Source organism: Hylobates moloch, unplaced genomic scaffold, assembly GCF_009828535.3.
Source record: "Hylobates moloch isolate HMO894 unplaced genomic scaffold, HMol_V3 SCAFFOLD_8, whole genome shotgun sequence".
Classification (NCBI taxonomy): Eukaryota; Metazoa; Chordata; class Mammalia; order Primates; family Hylobatidae; genus Hylobates; species Hylobates moloch.
Window position 1 is genome coordinate 125,112,463 of NW_026652283.1, and position 24,889 is coordinate 125,137,351.

The window sequence follows — 24,889 nt, forward strand, 5'->3', positions numbered from 1 at the left end:
CATGGACAAAGTGCAGATGGGAGCCTCGCCTTGCAAATGCCTGGTCTCAAAGAAGTTGCCTTGAGAGGTTATACTTTAAATAGCAACAGTATTGATGGTGTCTAAGCCTTTCCAGAATTATGACTCACACCACAAAAATACACTTTTAAATGTTTGTAACTCACATTTTTCAACTTATACAATGTTTGAAATCCAGAATATGGTGCCCTGGCTTGAGCAATCACCGTATTCACTAGACTTGAGTTTTAGCTATTTCTCATATTAAATTACAAATAAAGTATTTCAGTCTTGATGAAGATTAAAAAAGAGAAAGGCTTCACCTAGGTCCCAGGGGGCCTCTAAAAGAGGGCTCCCAGAAAATATTTTGTTTAAAATATTTTGAATAATGAGAGCATTGTTAGAATAAAGCCGTTCCCTGTGGGCTTCCTGAAAAGAAGTGGCATCATTTGCATTAATTTTGGAATATAAGAAAGTATTTTAATAGGTTACAAATGTTCAAAGATTGGAGTTTCAAATGCTTCATCTTATATCACTGGGCATGATTGCTGTAAAATCAGTTGTGTCTCTTTATAGTCAAACCTCAGATATGGTAGCAAAACATGTGAGTCCCCAAGATAAGGCAAGATGCATGAACTTATTTCACCCTCTCTCACAGCGTAACATTTCCTGGGGAGAAAGTGGTTGCAGTTAGCTGCATTCCGAAATTGAAAAGCTGTCTGACAGTCATGTGTCCTGGCTGAAACTTGGGTACTGGAACCAGACGCAGCTGAAACGACCTTCTGGTTGTACTGTTTACCAGGCATGCCACTTTAGGCAAATTTCTTAATCTCTTCCAGGCTTGGTTTCTTCATATGTAAGAGGGGAATGGTAATCCTTTCAGGGTTGTTATGCGAGTTAACCTATGCAATGTATTTATCTAGGCACAGTAAGTACCACATAGTTAGCAATCAATAAATAGGGACTAATGCTACCTCTCAATGAATAGGCTAGTACACTGAAGTCTATTTGATGCTTGACTGTGATGCAAACACTAAATGGACTAATCTTTACTGGGAGCCTTTGAGTACGAGGAGAATATGGATCTTGAAAAATGGTCTTTATTCTAAAGCAGTTCACTGTCAAGAGGGAGAGCACAGCTCGTAGATAACTAAGGCACACAGCATTGTATCGTGTGCTGTAATGAGGGGCAGAATTCAGCTCCGAAGACTTACTCTTTCTCAGCATAGTTGAGTGAAGCAGGTTGGAGCAAAGATTCCAGGGAGAAAGTGAGGACCTGCAGGACTGACATCTTGTCCACTTAACAGCAACGTGTGGAGGGACGCTGAGCACCTTGGGTGGTGTGATCCTGAGCCCCGGCTTCCCAGGTTCTTACCCCAACAACTTAGACTGCACCTGGAGGATCTCATTACCCATCGGCTATGGTAAGTGAAAACGTTACCAATTCCTAAAAGTTCGTTTTTTTAATTTCCATCTTGGAAAGAATTAAGCAGAATAAAATGCCTTATTCTGTTGACATAACTGTATCTGTAATTGAAAGTGGCGTACAGATTTAAATAAGGCTTTGGCAGAGTAACTTTGAGAGTGGAAAACTTATTTGAAAAATCAATTGAGCCATGCAACTCTTTTCAAGGCAAATTAAATTGGCCGAATGATGATATAGTAGGCATATGAAGTACAAAATGTAGCATCCCTAATTCAATTATCAATCTATTTATAATAGCGCTTTTTCTAATTTATCTCTGGAAGTCAATAATGGTTATTGTTTCTTTTGGATAATTTTGAAGGCTTTTTGAAGGTTATAACTGCTTTTAAATATAAAACAAATTTCAAGAAATAGTATTGTTTTATACATTTTTACTATATATTACATTGTTTTCAGGTTAATACAAAAGTTTTTTTTAATATCTAGTTATGAACATTCAGGTTATTCACCTTAAATAATTCATAAATTTAATTGTTGTGTATGCTATTCTAGAACATTTTTCTGGCCTCTCTTCAGAAATGCATGTTCTTTGTGAAATTTTGATCCCCTCTCACGCCTTTCCCTGTCTGCCTCCTGGTTTCCTTCCTATTTTAGTTCATTTTTTGAGTCCCCCTACTTGTGATTTTCTCTACAGTACTCACTTCATATAGACCAAGTTAGGTGCTTAGTGAATGTCCTAGGGCAGAGTAGCTGGGTACTTCTGTACTAAATAGTAGCTGAATGATAAATGAATGAATGAATACAACCATAAATAGAAGTCACTGCCGTGGAAGAAGATCACACACTTTCTTCAAAGCTTCTGCTTTTAGAATCTATGCCCAGGATGGCAGTAGCAGTAGGAGTGAGCAGTCAGGGTGGACTTGCTCAGCAGAGAGTGGCTGGGGAACAAACAGTCGGAATGACGGCCGGACAGGTCAATTAGGCGCTGGATGTGGGAAATGCAGTTCACTAACATGACTGTTCACAAGAAAAGAGGAGGACCGTGGAAGAGAAGCTCAGTGGGGACAGCCTGGGGAGTCCATCACCACCCAGTTATCTGTAGGAGGCCACGGTGGTGGTCAAGGAAGGGCGAGACTCTGTGGAAGGATTATTACAGGAGCCCCTATTTCTCTCAGGTTTCTTAGTTTGCTAGTTTTGTTTTTTTTCAATCATAGTCTCTCTGAGCATAAGGCAGTGATCCTGCTAGGGCTAAATGAAACAGAGACCTGTGAATCACTTTCAGCAACAATGCTTCCAGTGTTCTCCCAAGCTGGGCCCATCGTCCTTGCCATGGAGATCTGGAGGCATGAACTCGTTGAACTAATCTTTGGAGTCAGGGATTAAGAATTCTTTCAGAGGTGTGTGTAACCCGGGGTAGTTTACACAGCCGTAGCGCTCTTAAGGACCGCAGCCTTGCTGAGCAAATTATTATAGTCCTTAACATCAGAGAATGAGAGAAATCTGAGGCAAACTGCAGCTATCCCTGAAGGAGGTGTGGTTTTCTTACATGAGTTAATCCGCAGGAGCCCCACCTTCCTCATTTCTATACCTGAAATACCTACGTAAGGTTATGGTGAGGGTTAATTAAAATAATTCTGGCTATTGGGAGGCCGAGGTGGGCGGATCATGAGATCAGGAGATCGAGCTCATCCTGGCCAACATGATGAAACGCCGTCTCTACTAAAAATACAAAAATTAGCTGGGTATGGTGGCACTTGCTTGTAATCCCAACTACTTGGGAGGCTCAGGCAGGAGAATTGCGTGAACCCGGGAGGTGGAGGTTGCAGTGAGCCGAGATCGCGCCACTGCACCCCACCTTGGCTACAGAGCAAGACTCCATCTCAATAAATAAATGAATAAATAAAGAAATAAAAATTCTGGCTAGAAGATTAGTGCAGGGGTTGGCATGTGATCAACAATAACAACAACAAAAAAAGTGAAACAAATAATAAAATCACCTAGTTGTATTTTGTATTATTCTTCCAAATATTTGCCACCTTCTTCTAAAAACTAACGGGAAACATTCTATTTATGAATAAAATAAAATTGGTATAAATATTTTCTTAACTTATTTTTCCAATGTTACTATTTTATCGTTTCTGAGAAGAGTATCATTTAGTATATTTTCTTATTTATTTTTTATCTATGAACTATTGTGCAAGAGAATAATTTGGGAAAAAACTTCAATGAAACCAAATTGTCTAAATTCATATTTGGGATCTATAAACCTAAACAAACTAAAGAAAGATTGAAATGAAAAATAAATTATGAAATATCTTTAAACTGATGTAAATCTTAAAAAGATTTGATATTGCATAGCGTCAGAGTTTAAAGAGGATCTAGAAGAGGAGAAAAGAAACTTTATCTCAAATCAAACAGGCATAAAACGTATTATCCCTAGCTTTTTAGAATAGACGTAGGTATGCTTCAGAATAATTTGTTATAGATTACATTTGAGTAATGCACCAGGTTTGCCTGTGATGAATTTTATAACCTCTAAACAGTAATAGACATGAAGTGAGAAATTGGGAGGAGAGCCATGTGAGTGGTGATGTGTCCCCTAACGTGGGCAACATTTGGAATTATGATGCCCCTGGTAGGAGTTCTTTCTAGGGCTTAAATCATTTTCTAGCAATTTGCAGAATCTGAGAACATTTTACTACCTAGCTTTCAACCCCACATTGTTTTATAGTGAAAAACATTTAAGTAAATTAGTTCTATATATTCATGGCCTTCTTTAATTTCTGCCTCTTCTCCCTTGTAATATCCACTACCAGAGCTTGAAGTCTCCCTTCTATGCACATGAATTTTAAGCCAATGTCATGAGTCTTGTTGTCAAATGTCAAACCACACTTCGGTGGCATGCGAACGATTTCATCTGAGGCAGATTCTCCTGTTCAATTCCTAATTTATACCCACAGCACTGCACAGCTCATTTTTCTTTCTCTGAACCTTATCTTATTCTTGTCAGCAAGCTCTTCTCAGAATTTCCCGAATCATAAGAAAATATCAGATCACACCCTTGGAAATTTTGAGGAAGTAAGTTTGGGGTTCAAGCTCAGACATCTGCACTCACAAATCAAGCACTCACTCCAGAAGTTTCTTACGTAAAACAAAATGGGAATATAGCAGAGGTGCACAATTATCTTGTAATTATGATTTCTCCCCTTTTTGATCTCTCATGTTGCTTCCTATTAATACCCAAACCATAAAGTGATTCCGGAACATTTCCTATGGTTACAACTCAGAAAAGGGCCCCTTATTTCCTAATGGGACAAACAGGGAGATTGGGAAGGTAGACAGATATTTCAGCTGACGTCACACTAAAAATATCTTACCAGGATAATGCTGTTAGGGTGATCTTAGTGATCAGGTTGCAGAAGAATAGCCAGAAGATATGTCTTCCTTAATGCTGAGAAAAGGCATATATGTGATAGGTAGTTCACACAAGTAACCAGTTAACCAGCTCCTCCTGTAAGTGCAAATGGCGCATTGGTATCACTGCTCTGCCTCTCCCCTCCTCTGTTTTCAGAGGTTTGGGAAACTGTGTTAAACAGTATTTCCTCTGAAGTATCACTGGAAATTTCATCAATAAACAGACATTATGGGAAGCTGGATTGCCTTAGACCCTAAGAGAGTGTCAGATTTATTGTAATTTGTGTCTACTTAAACTTGCAACACTTAGTAACCCCCCAGGGTGCTCAAATTTTACTGTGTGCAAGAAGCCTCAGTGGAGGTTGTGCTGTTACATTGTAGCTTCCCGTGGCCTGTTTCCTAAATTCTGACTCAGTGCCCCTGGCTGAAGTAGGAAATGAATTTGGCATCTTCCCAAAGCAACTCCAGTTCCTTGGATGCTAGAGGCAGACTCCTTCAGGAAGCCTTTCTCCAATTTATAGAAGAGCACTTTCAGTCTAATAAGATGAGAAATGCACAAAGATTTTCACAAGATTCTTACAAATATTACTTATTTAAGAAAAATTGCTTTCGTGTAAAAATGTAGAAATCATGAGATTTTGGCAAGTTGAAAATAGAGATAGAAGATTATTGAGTATGAAACAGCATGACAAATCAAAACTCCAAAGTGAATTACAAAATAAAAAATAAAAAATTGTTCTTGCGAATCATTCTTAAATGTAATTTCTAGGCTTCAGATTGTATCTCTAGTATCTGAACATACATATCTGTTTCCTTGATTGACAGTTTTGGGATTTGGATTCTCAGGGCACAGCTGGCCTACCAGTAAGCGTGCTTCTCCAGTTACTCTGAGTAATAACACTTATCTAGAATATAAGACGTTATTGCCAATTCTTGAAGAAAAATATATGTGATGTTTTTCACCTTGGGAGGATTTGTTGGGTATTATGAATCTTCCCATACAACTGGATAAGCCTGGGATTGCCTGATTGATTATCTAATCCAGGAGTTAAGCAGTTGCCAGTTTAGTCAAATAATTATTTTGATTAACTCTACTCCCAGAGCCCATTCCCATGGATCGAGCCACGGTTTAAATAGGCAAAAGCGATTAGCTGGTTTGGTATCATGTGGAAATCATCTTGCCTCGTTTTCCTAATTACTCATTCCGGGAACAGCTGTTTTCCACCCCGTGCCTCAGTAACCCACAGTGACCCACACAGCCTGTCCCTCAAAATGACCAAGGGAACTCTAGCGTAAAGGACTGAGGCAGTTGGCTGCATAAGCTGTGGTTGCTCACAGTTTCGGGCTCTGAGTTTAGCTGAGTAGAAATCTTAGTCCTAGCAATGATTGCAGAAGACAACAAAATGGTTTTGAAACTTGTTTCCTTATTTTTAAAGGGAATATAATAAAATATCAGTCCCACAGGGCTATTTTGAAGTATTGTAAATGCGTGACATAGGGCATTATTTAAGTGCTAAGTGTTTTTAATAGCCAAAGCAAATTCTAGTTTAGTTATCCAGTGGCTACACCTGATAGTTGTGTGCCATTTTCTTTCCTTTTCACCGACTTGGCTTGTTCTTTTGTGATGCTCTGGCAGAGCTCAACCAACTCAGGATTTCGGTCTCCGTTTTCTTGAGAGTGTCTAAGGGCACAGTTAACAGAAATGCAATGAAGCTTTCTATCTGCCTTACCCCATTACCTTTTATATTTAAAATCTACTGCAGGAATAGTGCACACATTGCTCTCCAAAATTACCATGCCGCTGGACTGTCTAGAAACATAGGGACAATATAAAAGGTTCTTTAGAATGTTCAATAAATTCCATAGGTATTAACACTTTTGCTATGTTTTATTACACGCAGAAGGTGCAAAACAGAGGAAGTAATATTCACAGGTTCTATCAACTAAAAACTAGGGTTTAACTCTGAGATCATGGTCACATTACTATTAAATGTTCTGTCAGTGCCAAAGGCAAAAATTCTCTGTGCAGGTGACTTGTCAGTGACACTTAATTTTCAATATATAATCATGGATAAGAGAGTGCTGGGTAAATTCCACCAAAGGTAAGTATTCAGATTTTTTGTTGTTATTGAAATAATGTATATGTTTTAGTATTCTCTGAGGTAATAGAAGGATAACCAGGTTATGCTTATTTTAATCCTTTTATTTGGGCTTTACAATGTCAAACTGGATGCAATTTGCTGAAAATTAGATAGCTAAATAATTCTATTTTAAGCCAGATTAGAGCTGGGCTCTGTTCTATTTTCTGATATGTATTAGGTAGTTTGATATGTGGCTGTATAATTTATCCTGCTTAAAATGGTAATTTTGCTCACAATATTATAATTGTCATAATTCCATTTCCTTTTCAAGCTGAATTCCAAATCAGTAACAAACCACTTTCACTAGATCCTGTACTTTTGAGACGTTGGATGTCCTTCATTTCTTTGCACCCTGATCCCCTTGCAAGTTATTATCTTTCGTGACTGTGCCGGTTCATGAATTTCAAAATGTGTTTCTGGATAAATATATCTAAAGTCTGCATATGCGCATGTGGAGTGAGCACATTCTCAGCCATTTCCCTACCATAAAATATTAAGTGTTCCAATCTGGCCCCAGTTTTCCTTTCTGTCTGGTACTCTGGACGTACGTAGAAGTGCTAGCAATTCAACAGGTTGTTTTTTGTTACTCTCGGGTCAGCTTCTGATTCTGCCTGGTTGTGATTAATGTGAGGAATGTCTATAAAACTCTGGAGCACATGGATTCAGTGTTCATAAGGCAGTGACACGAACACACATGTGCACACAGACACACACAAATGCATGCATGCATGCACACACCACACATACACACACACACACACACATACTCTTTAGTATAGTTTAGTTATTACTAACAAAATTCATTTTTATTGGATTTGTGGGCCATATCACCAAACTGTGTTTTTAGCTCAGCAGTGGGTAACTGGACAGGCAGATCTGGATGTGCCACTGGCTGAGCAGTCCAGGAGCTCAGCTGTCATGGCAGGCAGAGGAGACAGCTCCAAACCAAGGGACACAGGAGCCCCTGGGCCCCCTCCCTCCCTTCCCTCTGCCCCCTCCCTCCCTCCTCTCCCCTCCCTCCCTCCTCCCCCTCCCTCCCTCTCTTGGTGCCTCCTTCTCTCCCTTTTTTTCTTTCTTTTTTTTCTCACTTCTGAATTTCTTTTGAACAAAAATATTTTCTGGAATTTAGAAACAAATTAATAGCTCATTGGAGGCTGTTCAACAAACAGCAGTGTTTGACATTTTTTAATGTTTGCAGAAATGTCGTAAATTTAAAGAGTTGCTTCCTTGGTTATACACAGCAGACGATGTTAGGATGGCCAAGACCACCATAGGCCCTTTCCTGACTGGTGATGTAGTACCGGTCCATAGATTTGGACAATGTGATATGAATCTAGTTACTCATTCTAAAAAGCATTCTAAATTTTGCTTAAATTATTAAAGATCTTTCTTTTTCTTCTGTATTTTGTCTCCTCAGCCACGTCCTGCAGTTTTTCACATTCTATTTTTTTTTTAATTCATCCTCTTTCAATCTAGGTTGAACATAATACAAACTGATTTTCTCCAAGAAGAGTGGAATATTTTTACCGTCATCGAGACTGTCAGCTCTTGTCTAGCCTATTGGCATACCAAAGCAGAAAAAGTGAGGCCTTTGTCGGTTAGTGCAGGGTGAAACCTCACTCTGCCGTGTCCTGTGTGACATGAGACAGAACATCTAACATTTCTGAGCCTTCTTTTGCTCACATGTAAGTTATGAGCATAGTGATGATTACTGTGCTGGGAACAAACTTGGTTGGCAAATCAGACCTCAGACATACTGTTGGCCTCACATGATGCCCACCAAGCGGGGCACTATTTACCCTTTTGCTGCTCCCTGCCAAGTTTCTCCATAATTGATGAAATTGTTTTTCTCGTATGACTTTAAATTTTGTTGAGAGATTTTAGGTGTTTCCTCCCTACAATTTTTCACTTGGACTTTTTTCTTCCTTTTTACAAAGTACTGGCCCCTGACAACTGTGTTTTCCTTTGATACCTGAGTAGATATATTTGTGTGAATATTTTTCTGCACTTACAATTAAGTAGGTTAACCCAAGTAGGTGTTATCTTTAATTTTCTCAATCTAGGAAACATATTAGATGAAAAAAATGTTTTAAAGTTCACATCTATCAAAAAGAGAAGAACCATGCAGAGTAAAGCTTTCTTTTATACTGGAATAACACTCTACAACTGCTGTTAGTTGGCTCAGTTTAGGTTTTACGGCCCAGCTTAACTGCATGGACTTATGTAAAGACTAATGTCTTTGGAGTTCTATATAAATTACTTTAATGAGTTAGAATATCTAAGACACAGTAGTCAAATAAGTTTTCAAAAAAAATGCCACAATGCAAATAACTCTGAATTATATTTTTTTGTTTCCTTTTAAATTATCAGCCATAGTTTATTTAATTCACAGATCAGTATGATATGAGAGATACTGCTCATTGGAACGTTCTTTTGGTATGCTGAACTGTGGCAGGCTGTTAGATTTAATTGTGAGATTATGGTGGGGTTTATTAGATTGGGTTTCTCACAAACATCAATAATTTGTTTTGCACACATAACACAATAGAAAACGATCACTTGCTAAACTAATAAAACCTGTGCAATGGTATGACCATCCAGTTAGTAAAAGCCACCTTTAAAGTTTGTTGCATAGAACTGTGGGACAAGGAAAACAGACAAAACAAACAAACACAAAACAAAAGCAAAAAAACTCAGGCATGTTTTAAGACCAAAATTATTGTTGTTGTTGTTTTTTCCTTGATAAAGCTCTCTATTAGCTTTTGGGGTGATGTAACAGATGATCACAACTTCATATTTAAGATTGTTGTAATTGTGAAAGTCACTGGACAAAATCATCCCCGTCTGCGTGTGTAGCTCTGTGGTGGGGTTCTGGTAATATTCGTATTTCACAGACAAATTGACTTCTGGACGTGAGTTTCATGGGAAAAGACCATGCGGCAGAAAGTGGCAGAGGTAAGATGGAGCCAGGGTTTGCCGTCATCCACAGCGAATGGCGTCCTCCACGGCATGGTTCTGTCCCACAGAGAGGGATTGTCTGGGGAGACTGCCAACACTTCAGTCCCTTTTTATGAGCTTCGATTTTATACATTTTGATATGAACTTTCATCAAGTTTGCATGTTTTTCCATAGGTGCACATATTCAGTTTCTGAATTTTTCGACCGAAGCTAATCATGACTTCCTTGAAATTCAAAATGGACCTTACCACACCAGCCCCATGATTGGACAATTTAGCGGCACGGATCTCCCCGCGGCCCTGCTGAGCACAACGCACGAAACCCTCATCCACTTTTATAGTGACCATTCGCAAAACCGGCAAGGATTTAAACTTGCTTACCAAGGTAAGGAACAGCAACAAGAACTGAAACCCAAATCTAAATACACTTCTTACATGTAAATTGTATGTAAATATCAATCTCCCTAATTGGTTCAAAGCTTGTACAACTGGAATAATATTTGGTGGAATGTTGGTTTCTGGTTAGTAGTGGAACGCTTGTTATTTTTCAAAACAGAGATAAGGACACAGATGTAACCGCCAGTGGGTTCGCCTTGCCCACTGCGCAGACAGAGCCGATTTATCAAGACAGGGGAATTGCAATGGTGAAAGAGTAATTCACGCAGAGCCAGATGTGTGGGAGAACAGAGTTTTATTATTACTGAGTTCAGTCTCCCCAGCATTCAGGGATTCAAGTTTTTAAAGATAATTTGGCGGCCGGGCACCGTGGCTCACGCCTGTAATCCCAGCACTTTGGGAGGCCGAGGTGGGTGGATCACGAGGTCAGGAGATCGAGACCATCCTGGCTAACATGGTGAAACCCCATCTCTACTAAAAACACAAAAAATTAGCCGGGTATGGTGGCAGGCGCCTGTAGTTCCACCTACTTGGGAGGCTGAGGCAGGAGAATGGTGTGAACCCAGGAGGCGGCGCTTGCAGTGAGCTGACACTGTGCCACTGACTCCAGCCTGGGCAACAGAGCGAGACTCTGTCTCAATAAAATAAAAAGATAATTTGGCGGGTAGGGGCTTGGGAAGCCGGTAGTGCTCATTGGTCAGGTTGGAGATGGAATCTTGGAGGGCTGAAGTGAGTTTTTCTTGCTGTCTCCTGTTCCTGGGTGCAATGGCAGAACTGGTTGGGCCGGATTACTGGCCTGGGTGGTGTCAGCTGATCCACCAAGTGCAGGGTCTGCAACATATCTCAAGCGCTGATGTTAGGTTTTACAATAGTGATGTGATCCCAGGAGCAATTTGGGGAGGTTCAGACTCTTGGAGCCAGAGGCTGCATGTCCCTTAAACCATAATTTCTAACCTTATAGGTAATTTGTTAGTCCTGCAAAGACAGTCTGGTCCCCAGGCAAGAAGGGGGTCTTTTCGGGAAAGGGCCATGATCAGTTTTGGTTCAGAGTCAAACCAAGAATTGAATTCCTTCCCCAAATTAATTCAGTCTATGTCCAGAAATGAACAAGGACAGCTTAAAGGTGAGAAGCAAGATGGAGGTGGTTAGGTCTGGTTTCTTTCACTGTCATAATTTCCTCAGGTATAATTTTGTAAAGGCGGTTTCACAGACGCACAGGGGATGATCAGGTATGGCTGTTACCTAAGCTTCACCTGCACTCCCATCCCACCTGCACACACTCTCTCCCATGGCCGTAGTCATCTCTGTGCTCAGCCGGGGAGTCTCATCTTCAGATAGCTTTCCCATTTGTCTCTATGTCCCTCTGAGCTCTCGTCCCTTTAGGACACAGAGAGTCTCATGGTGCAGGGAGTTGATCCATATGGCAGTAAGTCTGTGGGTCTCTCAGGTATGTGTACCTTGTCCTAGCACAGATAATGGCTACCTGCATTTTTCATGTTCAACTTTCGCCACAAAAAGAGAAAAAAATCAGTGATTGAAATTTATCCTTTTTTATTCCTTCAAATATGCAATCTCTAAGAAAAGTTTGCATCATCAAAGCATTTTTGACGTGAAAAAGTTGAACATTTTTATTTCATGCAAAATAATTTGTATGGCCTTTCCTTGAATATTGCTAGATCAAATGAGGTTGAAAATGTTAAATCTAGAGCCTAACTTTTTTTTTTTTTTACTATAGTTAAATCACTTGTTTCCCTAATTCCACAGAATGCTCAGAAACAAGGCTTTGATATTTATTACTGCAAGAGGCTAGTATTGTATGTTGAACTGTTAGGCATTATTATATGTGTCTCACCTAAAACATAAAATATAGACACAGACTTCCAGGATTGAGGTCTGTTAAACTGGAAATCTAGATAGGGGCAAAAAAGAGAGCAAACTGAAGGCTAAATCCGTGAGCAACATGCCTCTAGACGTTGCCAGCATTTTTCTATGAACACACTGTGTCTTTCAGTGTTCCCCTTCTTTATTTTCTTACTACTTAGCAAACAGTATTATCACTCACTAATCATTCCCTACTTGAAGCAGGAGAGAGAGAGATGGAGAGAGAGGGAGAGACAACATCAGAGAGGAAGCAACTTCCCACAGCAAAATGGATACAGATGTGCTTGCCTGTGCACCTGTTTTCTGCTCTCTCTCTTTTTCGTTGGAAGAGAATGTACCTCCTACTTAAGGGTAATCGGGGCTGGGTGTGGTGGCCTCACGCCTGTAATCCCAGCACTTTGGGAGGCAGAGGCGGGCTGATCACCTGAGGTCAGGAGTTTGAGACCAACCTGGCCAATGTGGTGAAACCACATCTCTACTAAAAATACAAAAATTAGCCGGCACATGATGGCCGGCGCCTGTAATCCCAGCTACTCAGGAGCCTGAGACAGGAGAATCACTTGAACTCGGGAGGCGGAGGTTGCAGTGAGCCAAGATCGCACCATTGCAGTCCAGTCTGGGCGACAGAGGGAGCCTCCATCTAAAAAAAAAAAAAAAGAATAAAAAAAGGAAAAAAACGGTAATCAATCCTATGCTCTAGGTACCTCTCTTCCTACTATTTCAGAGACATTATATAGAGAATATTTTCTATTTCTGCATTTTTCAGCTACTATCTCTCTATGAAATTTTCCCCAGTAGCATCTTGAATATAACTCAAATCTGTCTCTCACACATCCACACACACACATACACACGTACACATCTATTTATAATTTTAATGTACCTTTGACCTCTTATCTTCCTCCAGCTTCTAATTTCTAAAGCAAAATTCCAGAAAACGTACGTAAACATTCTCAATGTCCACACCTGTTTTACACTTCTCCTATCTGCTTACCCGGTGTCTAACATGATGGGGTCTTCTATCGACGAGATCTTCTATTGCAGGAGACGTTAATGTCACTAGCCCTAGAGGCACACTTCCTTTCTCATGTCTCCTGGTGACATCCAGCATGGCTGCCATTTCTCTTGACACCCTTTTCCCTTGGCTTCAGGGGCCACACAGTCTCTGGGTTATTCTGCTGTCTCTCTGGCTAAGTTGTTATTTTCTTTGCTTCCTTGACCGCTTCTAACTGACTTTAGCTATATAGGAGGTTGGAATCGTCCTACGTTTCCATCCTATGCTTTCCATGATTCAAACTCCTGGATTCAAAGCCCCTGGTGGCCATTCACAGCTGGTAACTCTTGTGCCTGTGCCTCCAGCTCAAGTCTTCTGCAAGCGCCAGGACGCGACGTCTATTTTCCACCTCCACTGGGAATGACGCAGGCACTGAAACGTGTGCCCGAAGCTGAGCCCGCAGTTTTGCTTCTCAGCTTATCCTCCAGTGCCCCCATCTCACTAAGTGTGAGGTGCAATGTTCCTGGAATCTGTGGCTGCCTCCCTGTGTCACCACCAGTAGCCCTGACTGCTCTCAGACCTTTCTCGTAGAAAATGGCCAAACTCCTAAATGTCTTTCCAGATTTCCTCTTCCAACTTCTCTCTTCTTTCCAAAAGGCAGACCGGACTTATTCCTTTCGTGATGAAAGCGTTTACCATGCTTTCTTAGATTTTTCGGAAATCATTCAACATTTATAAGGATCTGCTGTCTCTCTGGCTAAGTTCTTAGTTCTTATTTTCAGTCTCCCAGGCTGTGGTTCTTTCTCTGTCTCGATTCTCACTTGCCCCTCTGAAATGTCTCCAGCAGCCACAGTCCCTTCTACCTCAGAGCTCTTACACGTGTAGCAATCTCAGCCTGCAGTGCTCTCCATCTCCACCCCGACTCTTTGGTTAGTCATTCAGAACTGTTTCTATGTAATACCCTGAAGGGGCAATCTCTGAGTACCCCGACCAGGGGAGGTCTCCTCATTCAGAAGCTTGAATTCTCATGTGCTTCTTCTTGTGTGCTGGTCACGAGCATTCCTGCCAATCTCTCCCATTCTCTCTACTTCTGGACTCAGGATAGAGATGCCTTCAAAATGAAGTGTGGTGGTGTGACTTGCTTTGAGTGATGAAATTGGAGTGAATGTCGCTTGGGATGGAACCCTGAAGAGCCAAAATTTAGTTCGCTCTAATGGCCACTCAGTCATCTGGATCCCTGAGTATCTACGGGAGTAGAGTTCCCTGCCGTCCCAACCCGGAGCCAGAAGGAAGCTGTCTTATTTTAAGTCACTGAGATATGGGATATTGTTTTTTGTTTTTTGTTTTTGAGAGGGAATCCCACTCTGTTGTCCAGGCTGGAGTGCAGTGGCACAATCTCAGCTCACTGCAACCTCCACCTCCCAGATTCAAGCAATTCTCCTGCTTCAGCCTCCCAAGTAGCTGGGATTACAGGCACCCGCCACCATGCCTGGCTAATTTTTTTATTTTTAGTAGAGACGGAGTTTCACCCATGTTGGCCAGGTTGGTCTCGAACTCCTGACCTCAGGTGATTTGCCCTCCTCAGCCTCCCAAAGTGCTGGGATTACAGGCGTGAGCCACTGTGCCCAGCCGGGATATTGTTAATGCCATATAAATGAACCTAGACTGACAGGCATACCCTGGGACTTTTTAAAATCAGGAATTTATTGTATACAGTCAGCCCTCTACATCCACGGGTTCTGCATGTGTGGATTCAAGCACTAGAGATCGGAATATTTGGAAATATACAACACATGGTTGTGTTTCCACTGAACATGCACAGACTGTTTTTCTTATCGTTATTCCCTGAGTGATACAGAATAACAACTATTTACACGGCATTTGCTTTGTGTTCAGTATTATAAGAAATTTAGAGATGGCTTAAAGTATCCAAGAGAATGTGCTTACATTATATGAAAATGCTCCATTATTTTATATGCATCCTGTAACCCACCCCCCTGCAAAAGCCAAGGGACAGCTGTGTTTCTATGTTTAAAGGATGCCTTACTGAAAACAATGCACTGCATGAAGGTGACGGTCGTTTCTGTTTTACCTCGCTCCGCACTCAGCGGGAAGCGCAGTGCCTTGCCTGTAATTGGTCCCCAGTGCGCACCTGTGAGCTCCATACTTGAGGCGTTTCTCCCCCTGATGCTGAGGGACTTTCTGTCGTGCTGCATATGCATTTTAGGAAGCACCTGTGCAGGGCTTGCCTTTATTTGTTTGAGGTCTGTGCTCCAGCTTCCTCATTAAATTAAATCAATTTTTAGTCCCTAGTCATTGCAGATATTGCTAGCAAAACTCTTTTAAAGGATAAAAAATTGTAGCTAGATAGGAGGAATGAGGTCTAGTGTTCTCTAGCCCTTTAGGGTGACTGTAGTCAACAATAATATATCCCGTAATTTCACAGAGCCAGAAGGATATTGAACATTCCCCCCACAAATGCTTGAGATGATGAACATACAGATGTGGTGATTACCCAGATCTGATCACTTAGATTATATGTATTGAAACATCACTATGTACCCCATGAATATGTGCAATTATTATCTCTCAATTAAAATAATAACATTTAAAATATATATGTTTTTAAATTCAAAAGAGTATTACATAGAAAAGAATTTTTTAAAAAAATTTAGCCAATTCACGTCACTGCAGATATTGGCACAGATACCATGTACCCAGTCTTGATAATGTTGGATTTTGTAGAGGGTTTCTTTAAGGGATTGTGCTTTCAGCCAGAGAAGTATCAGTTAACACAGGGATGGTGGGATTCACAGTTACTTTCAGGAAACATGACCCCAAGGATTACCTCAGGCAGTGGCCGTCCTACCCATTTGTGCAATCAGCTCTGAGTGTACCCTGGGTATAACCACTGATATAAAAATATTATCAATGGCAGTGCTGTTTTTCTCTTCTTTTCACTCCATCTCTTCCATTGCTACCAGAAATCCCAAAGGGATCAGAATTCGTTGGTTTTCAGCTGGTCACGGTGGCTCATGTCTGTAATCCCAGCACTTTGGGAGGCTGAGGTGCGTAGATCACCTGAAGTCAGGAGTTCAAGATCAGCCTGGCCAACATGGTGAAACCCCATTTCTACTAAAAATACAAATAGTAGCTGGGCGTGGTGGGGAGCACCTGTGATCCCAACTTCTCTGGAGGCTGAGGCAGGAGAATCGCTTGAACCTGGGAGACCAGAGACGAGAGTTTGCAGTGAGCCGAGATCGTGCCATTGCACTCCAGTCTGGTTGACAGCGCGAGACTCTATCTCGGGGGAAGAAAAAAAAAAGAAAGACTTGGTTGTCCTCTCTGCAACACATAGACACGTGTATCACTGTTACACATAATTGTGAAAATAGAGTCTTGATCATATTCTAGGACTAACCGGGACTCCATAGATGAGCCATCAATTAGTGGCTAGATGTAATCCATGAGGGGGGGGACAAAGATCGAGGATGTTCCCCATGAGTCTGCCCTCTTTGATTGTAAATGATAGAAATCTGACTCAAACTAGTTTAGGTAAGAAGTGCAAGATGACAGCTGTGTGGGCTGTTGTGATTTTCGTAGCTTTTTCTGCCCTAATACACACAGATGATAGGTCCCCAATCTAACCATACCCTACTCAGCAAGGACAGGGCCCTGCTTCTCCTACTGCGATTGCTAAACATTCTGGGAACACTTTCTTGGTGGGGCAGCTTGTGTCTAAGTCCAGCCAGTGAGGCCAGGTGGACAAAGACTATGCGTTAGCTCAACTTGGGTCACAGAGTGAGAAATGTGATTAGCAGACTTCACTCAAGAGCATGTGTTAAAGGGGAAGAAGCTGGTTCCTTTAAGAAGGTGCCTGGAAAAACACGTAATACATATACCATGAAACTGTTACGTAATTGGATTAAAACTCTATGTAAATGAAGTATTTGTATGCAAGAGATTTTTATTAGTGTTTTCTTATGTCCTCATTTGCTCTTGCAGAAGTATTATTAGTTGGTTTGGAAGAGCTAATTGCCCCTGTTTTACTATGTTAAAAATAAATTGCAGCCGGGCGCGGTGGCTCACGCTTGTAATCCCAGCACTTTGGGAGGCCAAGGCGGGCGGATCACAAGGTCAGGAGATCGAGACCACGGTGAAACCCCGTCTCTACTAAAAATACAAAAAAAAATTAGCCGGGCCTGGTGGTGGGCGCCTGTAGTCCCAGCTACTCGGAGAGGCTGAGGCAGGAGAATGGCGTGAACCCGGGAGGCGGAGCTTGCAGTGAGCCGACATTGCACCACTGCACTCCAGCCTGGGCGACAGAGCAAGACTCCGTCTCAAAAAATAAATAAATAAATAAATAAATAAATAAATAAATAAATAAATAGGAGCCCTTTGGGAAGCCAAGGCGGGAAGATTGCTCAAGGCCAGGAGTTCAAGACCAGCCTGGGCAACATGGTGAGACCCTGTCTCTACAAAGAATTAGCTGGGAGTGGTGTTGGGCACCCGTGGTCCCAGCTACTTGGGAGGCTGAATTGGGAGGATTGCCTGAGCTTGGGAGTTCAAGGCTGCAATGAGCTGCCATCACATCACTGCGCTCCAGCCTGGGCGTCAAAGTGAGACCCTGTCTCAGTAATAATAATGACAATAATAACTGTTATGTATGGTGTGCTCACTCTGCGCCACACTCTATGCTTCCTGATTTCCACATAAATTCCAAGGGTGGAATGCACATTTCACAGATAAGGGAAATGAAGATCAGAGAGGTTGGCAAATTGTGTAAATGTGCACAGCTGCCTGTGGAAGTATGATTTGGAATCAAGTCTGCTAGACACCAAAGTAGTTGTGTCAGCCAAGCTATTGTATTTCAGAAGAAGGAAGGGAAATGAAGTCTTTGGATTCTAAATCCAATGATTTAGTCAGTGCACTAACAGGGGAAAGAATGTTTAAACCTAATGAAGTCGATTTAAAAGAACAGTTTTCTCCCACGACTTGCCAAACCACTCGACCATCCCTGAGCTGCAGAACGGCCACTGTGGGAAAACTCCGATCACGGTTTTTCGTTTTGGACCTGACACCTGATAGATCCGCCTGCTCCTCTCAAGTTTTACTGCTGCGAAAATAGACTCGCGAAAATAGACTCGTGAGAACCCTGGGAGTCAAACGTTCTCCACGAGGACTTGCAGCGCATGCCTTCGTGGTTGGATGCAGGTGCTGCCTGTGACCGTGGAATCCAGACGTCAGCTGTGGCTGCATTGCCTCTTGCAGATCCAGGGGTCATCGTTCAGGAACTACCTAATGTCATGGCCTCTGGAGATCCTTGCCTTTGATTTGTGCAGCAAATACTGACAGAGCACTTTCTTTATTTCTTTTTCTTTTCTTTTTTTTCTTTTTTTTTGAGATGGAGTCTCACTCTGTCGAGAGGCTGGAGTGCAGTGATACGCTCTTGGCGCACTGCAACCTCCAACTCCCTGGTTCCAGTGATTCTTCTGCCTCCTGAGTAGCTGGGACTACAGGTGCCTGCCACCACGCCCGGCTCATTTTTGTAGTTTTAGGAGAGACAGGGTTTCACCATTTTGGCCAGGCTGGTCTGGATCTCCTGACCTCGTGATCCGCCCGCCTCGGCCTCCCAAAGTGCTGAGATTACAGGCGTGAGCCACCGCGCCCAGCCTGACAGAGCACTTTCTGGGACTTTGCAAGAATTCGACAGGCCTTTAAGGCCCTGCCATCCTTTCTCAGTCTGACTTGTGAGACAGCTGCAGTGCAGCCTGGCAGTGAGTGTCATGACCAGTGGTCAGTTCATGGAGGGGGATTGAGTCCAAGGTGTAGGTCCTGAGCCAGCGGGAGGTGCTGGGCGCTCCTGCCAGCAGCCTCCTGTCTCTTTGCCCGCCTCTGATCACACTCACCTCTCCCCTTCCCAGACCTAAGCTCTATCCCCGCCTGTCCCAACTGCAGCCCTAAAGCCCAGCCAGAGGTTTCTCCTCAGAACCCCTTCATTCCTGGTGGTTTAGGGACTTCACTCTCATCTGCCAGTGTCCACGTGAGCCTTCCAGTGTAACAATAACAGGATTGCCTTCTGCTCCCAGGGGCGCCTCTCTTCCCCTGAGGCCAAGGCACCCCCAGCTGCTATAACTGGCACCCAACACAAGACAAATCCAAGCTCTCTAAGAAGAGACTGAGGACGATCGTAAAGGGGAGGCTCTGATGGATCCTCAGGTCAGCTGGCATCCCCCGAGGGTAGGGGAAAGTAGCCTCCTGTTTAGAGAGCAGTGAGGCAGGAAGAGCAGGCGGGGGACGCAGGAGGAACAGCAGCAGCCAAGAAGGGGCCCCAGGCCTGCCTCCTCCAGGTCGCTGAGGAGGAGCTGCGTGCTGGCCCACGCTGCAATGGGTGACATCCAGGGGCCTGGGGAAGGATGCACGCTCACGCAGAGCCGGGCTATTACGCCTTTTATTCCAGTGTATCCATAGGACAAGCAAGTCAGCTAACTTCATATGAGGCCAAGTGGGTGTCGGGGGGATCTGTGGGCCGGCTCCTCCCAGGTGAACTGAGCGGCGCCCTCAGTCTTCCTGTAGACCTGGGCGAAGGAGGGTCTTCCCACTTAGACATTTCCTGGAGCACAGAAGGCTGGGAGTGTGTTCCTAGCCTTCCTATTTACTGTTTCCTAGGATTAAAGGGCAAGAGGTTGGAGCTTGTGTAGGTCCTGAGCTCCAGAAAGAAATAAGAGCTTGGGCTTCTCGAGAGTAGTGGAGTCAAATTAGGAGAGAGTGAGGGAAGGAATGATACGGTGAATAGTTGTCTTGTTATGCAGATTAAAATCGCTCAGGTAATAAAGCACCTGTCCTCCTGATACAGATATTTTCATTCATGTAGATCACCTTTATAGATGTGAATTTCCTTTATAGAAAGGCAGCTATTCAGAACTACTTTTGTATCTGCAGTTTCTCAAAATAATCTGGTGGAAATATACCAAAGAAGTGTGTTTTGGGGTGGCATATTCTGGTCTTGTAGAGTCATATTTTGGGGTGGTGTCCTGAGCACCAATACTATCTAGAACTGATGAGATTGAACTCATGAAAGTGACACTTTGAAGACAAACAGCTTACTTTCATAGATCATAATTATTTGCAGTTTTGAATAAAACATTACTGTAGTATTTTATAACTTGTGAAGTTCTCTGTAATCTAAACTCATTAAGTTGTACTTTAAGTCAATTTTTCTTGAAGGCTGTCTATGTATTAGGCTAGCACGAGAATGTAATTTCTGCGCCAAGAGCTAGGAATTAAAAAAAAAAGATATGTGGGTGTTTTGCAAAACAATGTCATAGTTTAGTAGAAAACTAGACTTTCAATTACAAAATTAAAATCCAACGTGATCCTCTCTGTAACTGAGGTATCTGCTGAGGTCTGGGGGTAAACCCACTGGGTGGCCTTGCAAAGCAGGCACACTGAGCAGGCTTTCCCTGAGAAAGTTCCATGTGAACGGGACCTGGAGGCCATGTGGGAACCCTGGCTTACACTAGAGGTGGCATTACGGCTGCCAAAGGTGAAGGATGAGTTTGGACATGAGCCAGTGGAGTGATGGTATTGGATTGTGAAGGAATTTGCATCCCCTGTTAAGACCATGAATTTAATTCTCTACACCAATGGTTCTGGGGCCTTGAGGATAGAATTCAAAGAATCTATTACTTGGATGGTAAATATATACATAAGAATATTTATGTATTTTTCCCCTTAAGCTTTAATTAATATTTAGCATTTCCTTACATTTTAAAGGCAAGCAATAATATTAAAATAGTATTAGCAGGCTGGGCACAGTGGCTCATGCTTGTAATCCCACCACTTTGGGAGGTCGAGGTGGGTGGATCACCTGAGGTCAGGAGTTCAAGACCAGCCTGACCAACATGGCAAAACCCTGTCTCTACTTAAAATACAAAAAGTAGCTGGGCATGGTGGCAGCCATCTGTAATGCCAGCTACTCAAGAGGCTGAAGCAGGAGAATTGCTTGAACCCAGGAGATGGATGTTGCAGTGAGAAGAGATCACACCAGTGCACTGTAGCCTGAGCAACAGAGTGAGACTCCATGTCCAAAAAAAAAAAAAAATTAATATTAGCATAACCTGTGACTTTGTCACCAGATCATAGATAATCCCATGCTTTGTTTCATTTATTGCAGATATCTCAAAATGTTACTACACCATAGTTTGAAGTTGCCTCAGTTATTAGACTTGCCACCTGTTATTAGTGAAATAACAATATACATAATGTTATGCCACAAATTTTGCTTTATCACACTTTTGTAAGAATATTTTAATATCGCTGGTTTCCCTTGTAATCTTATGTATTTTATTTTATACAGTAAGACATTAGTTTGAGAAACTTAGTAGACTTCCCAGAACGCCAAAGTAGTTCAGATTAAAACAGTTGTGAACTCTGGAGGACCGTAAGAAACGATCGCAGATTTTGAAGTGAGAATTACAATGACCTTAGACACGTTTAAAGAGCCTAATCTAGTACAATGTAGATTATGCACTCTTACAGAAACACTTGTTGCAAATAGAGTGAGACTGGAGGCAAAAACATATGTTTAGGGGATTGATTTGAAGTTGCAGCCATAGAGGCTGCAGTCGTGCCCAGGCTGAAGCTGCGTTAGTGGTGCCTGCTGTGGAGGAAATGATTGGGGTGATGTTTAAGTACTGAGCAGGGGCCTGGGGTCTGCCACTCTCTGGGGTGGCATTGAGATTTGAAGGACTGGAAGGAGACATGGCTGCACGTGCTAGGAAGAGTTCTGGGTAGAGAGAAGCCCGATGAGTTCAGAGAACAGAGAGGAACAAGGCTGGTGCACTGGGAGCGGAAGGTCAGAGGGCTTCCCCGGAGTCAGGGGGCCTGGCGATTTGGCTGTGACGCATTCAGGTTGTTTTCTAGGTGCAATGTGATGTCACTGAAGAAGCTGAAGCAAATGAGAAGTTGCTTACATGCAGAGAATGAATTGTGTGTGGATGGGGGTTGGGGGAAGTGAGGGAGGAGTAAAGCAAGGGATGCAGTGAAGAGGCTTCCAGGAATTGGGGGCGGGAGGCTTTCAGCTCCAACACACCTGCATCGCCTTCTCTGGCTGTATGCATGATGTACAATTTGAATAATGCGAATGATGAATTCTGTGCTTCTCTCCCATCTTCCTACTCAACTGTCCCCTCCCTTGCCCTATTCCTAGTGAAGTATATCCTGTTAAAATATGAACACTTCCTCCATGATATCATCATGTTAAACTTGCTCATTACATGGTAATTTCCATTTTTAATGAGAATGATCTTAACATCTGAGCCAATAAGAAAAATAGAACATAATTATATGTCATAAACCATTAACTGTCAATTAATTGGTGTGTCTCATTTGACACCATGCCCTTGTCAAGTCTCCCACATTTTGAATATTCTTAATACCATATTCAACATTTAACTTTTCTTTTGTTTTCTTTTTCTTTTTCTTTTTTTTTTTTTTTTTTGAGACAGAGTCTCACTCTGTTATTTAGGCTGGAGTGCAGTGGCACAATCTCGGCTCACTGCAACCTCCGCCTCCCAGGCTCAAGTGATTCTCCCATCCTGAATAGCTGGGATTACAGGTGTGTGTCAACATGCCCGGCTAAATTTTGTATTTTTAGTAGAGACAGGGTTTCACCATCTTGGGCAGGGTGGTCTTGAACTCCTGACCTCAAGTGATCTGCCTGCCTCAGCCTCCCGAATTGCTGGGATTACAAGCATGAGCCACCGCGCCTGGCCCATCTCCACAGTTTTTTTTTTTTTTAAAGTGGTTTTGTTGCTAAGTAGCTGGGATTACAGGTGTGTGTCACCATGCCTGGCTAATTTTTGTACTTTTAGTAGAGACAGGGTTTCCCCATGTTGGGCAGGCTGGTCTTGACCTCCTGACCTCAAGTGATCCACCCATCTCGGCCTCCCAAAGGGCTGGGATTACAGGTGTGAGCCACTGCGCCCGGCCCAGCTCTATAGTTTTTTTTTGTTTTTTGTTTTTTGTTTTTAATGGCTTTGTTATGTTTTACTCTTGATATTTTACAGGTAAGGTTATTAAGGCCACATCTATGTAGTTCCAAAAACTACCAATTATTTCAGTCTAGAATAATGGTCTATAAATAAACAAGCAAACCTGCAAAAAACCCATGTAGGAATCATCTAGACCACAGGTCAGACAATTGCTTTTGTTGACTCACAAAATATTTAATATTTACAAAAATCAATTATCAGTATTTAGAATTCCATGTTACCTAATTTGTGAGATACCCATAAATCCACTTCCCCTTTTTGTCCTGCAATAGCAACATTTGGAAATGTTTGTCCTGCGTTCCCACGTAGGAGAGAACCCTGGCAGAGTGGGCGGTTATGACTTCAGGGCCTCCTCTAGTTTCTTACTGTCTCGCTCGTGGAAGTTGACTGTGTGGCCTTTGAGGATTAGGAAGTGTGAGTCCTCCCCTAGGGCAAGCATCTGGTTGGCTAAGCAAGTGTTTTCTTTGCTTGACACCTAACTCCGTGCTAGCCTCGTTTGCCATGCAGCTTCTAACGGATTTGTGAGATACCCTTAAATCTGCTTTCCCTTTTTCACTTGCAGCAGGAGAGTTGGGAAACATTGGCCCTGCTTTCCCATGTCTTGACACCCCCATTCCAAGCCAGGTGTCAAGGAGAAGAAAGGACTTTCAATAAAAACACAAAAATTCGAAACAACATATTTTTTATTGTAGGCAATTAATTTCCTATCACTGAGATATAAAAATAAATAATACAAATAAATGAGAACATGAATTTGAGCTGTTTTATTTTCTTGTGGGGTATCATATCTGACAGAAGTGACACTTCATTAGATAGTTTGTCAGCGTGTGCCATTTTATAAAATTGATAAATTGATAAGATGACACTTAACTCTGATATGTAAGTCAAATAAACATTCCTGGGTTCTACTTGAGATTTAGAAGCTAAGATTATAATTAATAACTCCTAAGAAGATGCATAAATCATACAGAGAATTCTGGTCATTTTCAATGGTGTCTGTGCTGTACACCTTATTCTTAAAGTTTGTCATTTATTTATGACCATGTAAAGGTCAGAGATGTTACTATAGACGTAGCTGTCTTGAAGTTACATGACTTATCAAGAACTCTGGTAAAATCAAGCCATGCACTCTATTTCTCAGTCAAGAACTGAAAGATTGATAATAGCATGAAGATATTTATCAACTAACTAGATATTAGCAGGAAAATATAACAGATATTAGGGGGATGACTGCATGGTTTCATTCCACTTATGATTTAAACACTTGATGTGAATAATAGTTGTTTTTTCAGATCTAAACAAAGGATTCCTTTATAAAGATAAAATTCGCTATGTTATTTTACTTTTGTGGGTATTGCCTTGGGCTTATTGTTAGATTTTCATAATACTCATAAAAATTTTGACATGTTAAGCATTTTAGTGCTTTTCTTTTAGGTTTTGCAATCTGCCGTTTGGAGAAGTTCCTTCCTTCCTTCCTTCCTTCCCTCCTTCCTTCCCTCCTTCCCTCCCTCCTTCCCTCCTTCCTTCCCTCCTTCCTTCCCTCCTTCCTTCCTTCCCTCCTTCCCTCCTTCCTTCCCTCCTTCCTTCCTTCCCTCCTTCCTTCCCTCCTTCCCTCCTTCCTTCCCTCC

General features: G+C 42.2%; 1 protein-coding gene across 1 annotated transcript in view; it reads left to right on the forward strand.

Annotated features, from left to right (window-relative positions):
- Window positions 1-24,889, forward strand: part of CSMD1 (CUB and Sushi multiple domains 1) — a 2,040,038-nt gene that overhangs the window by 1,831,159 nt on the left and 183,990 nt on the right. The window contains exons 41-42 of the mRNA XM_032158987.2: window positions 1,305-1,421; window positions 10,111-10,320. Coding sequence (XP_032014878.1) covers window positions 1,305-1,421; window positions 10,111-10,320 — 327 coding nt within the window. The remainder of the gene's footprint in view (window positions 1-1,304; window positions 1,422-10,110; window positions 10,321-24,889) is intronic.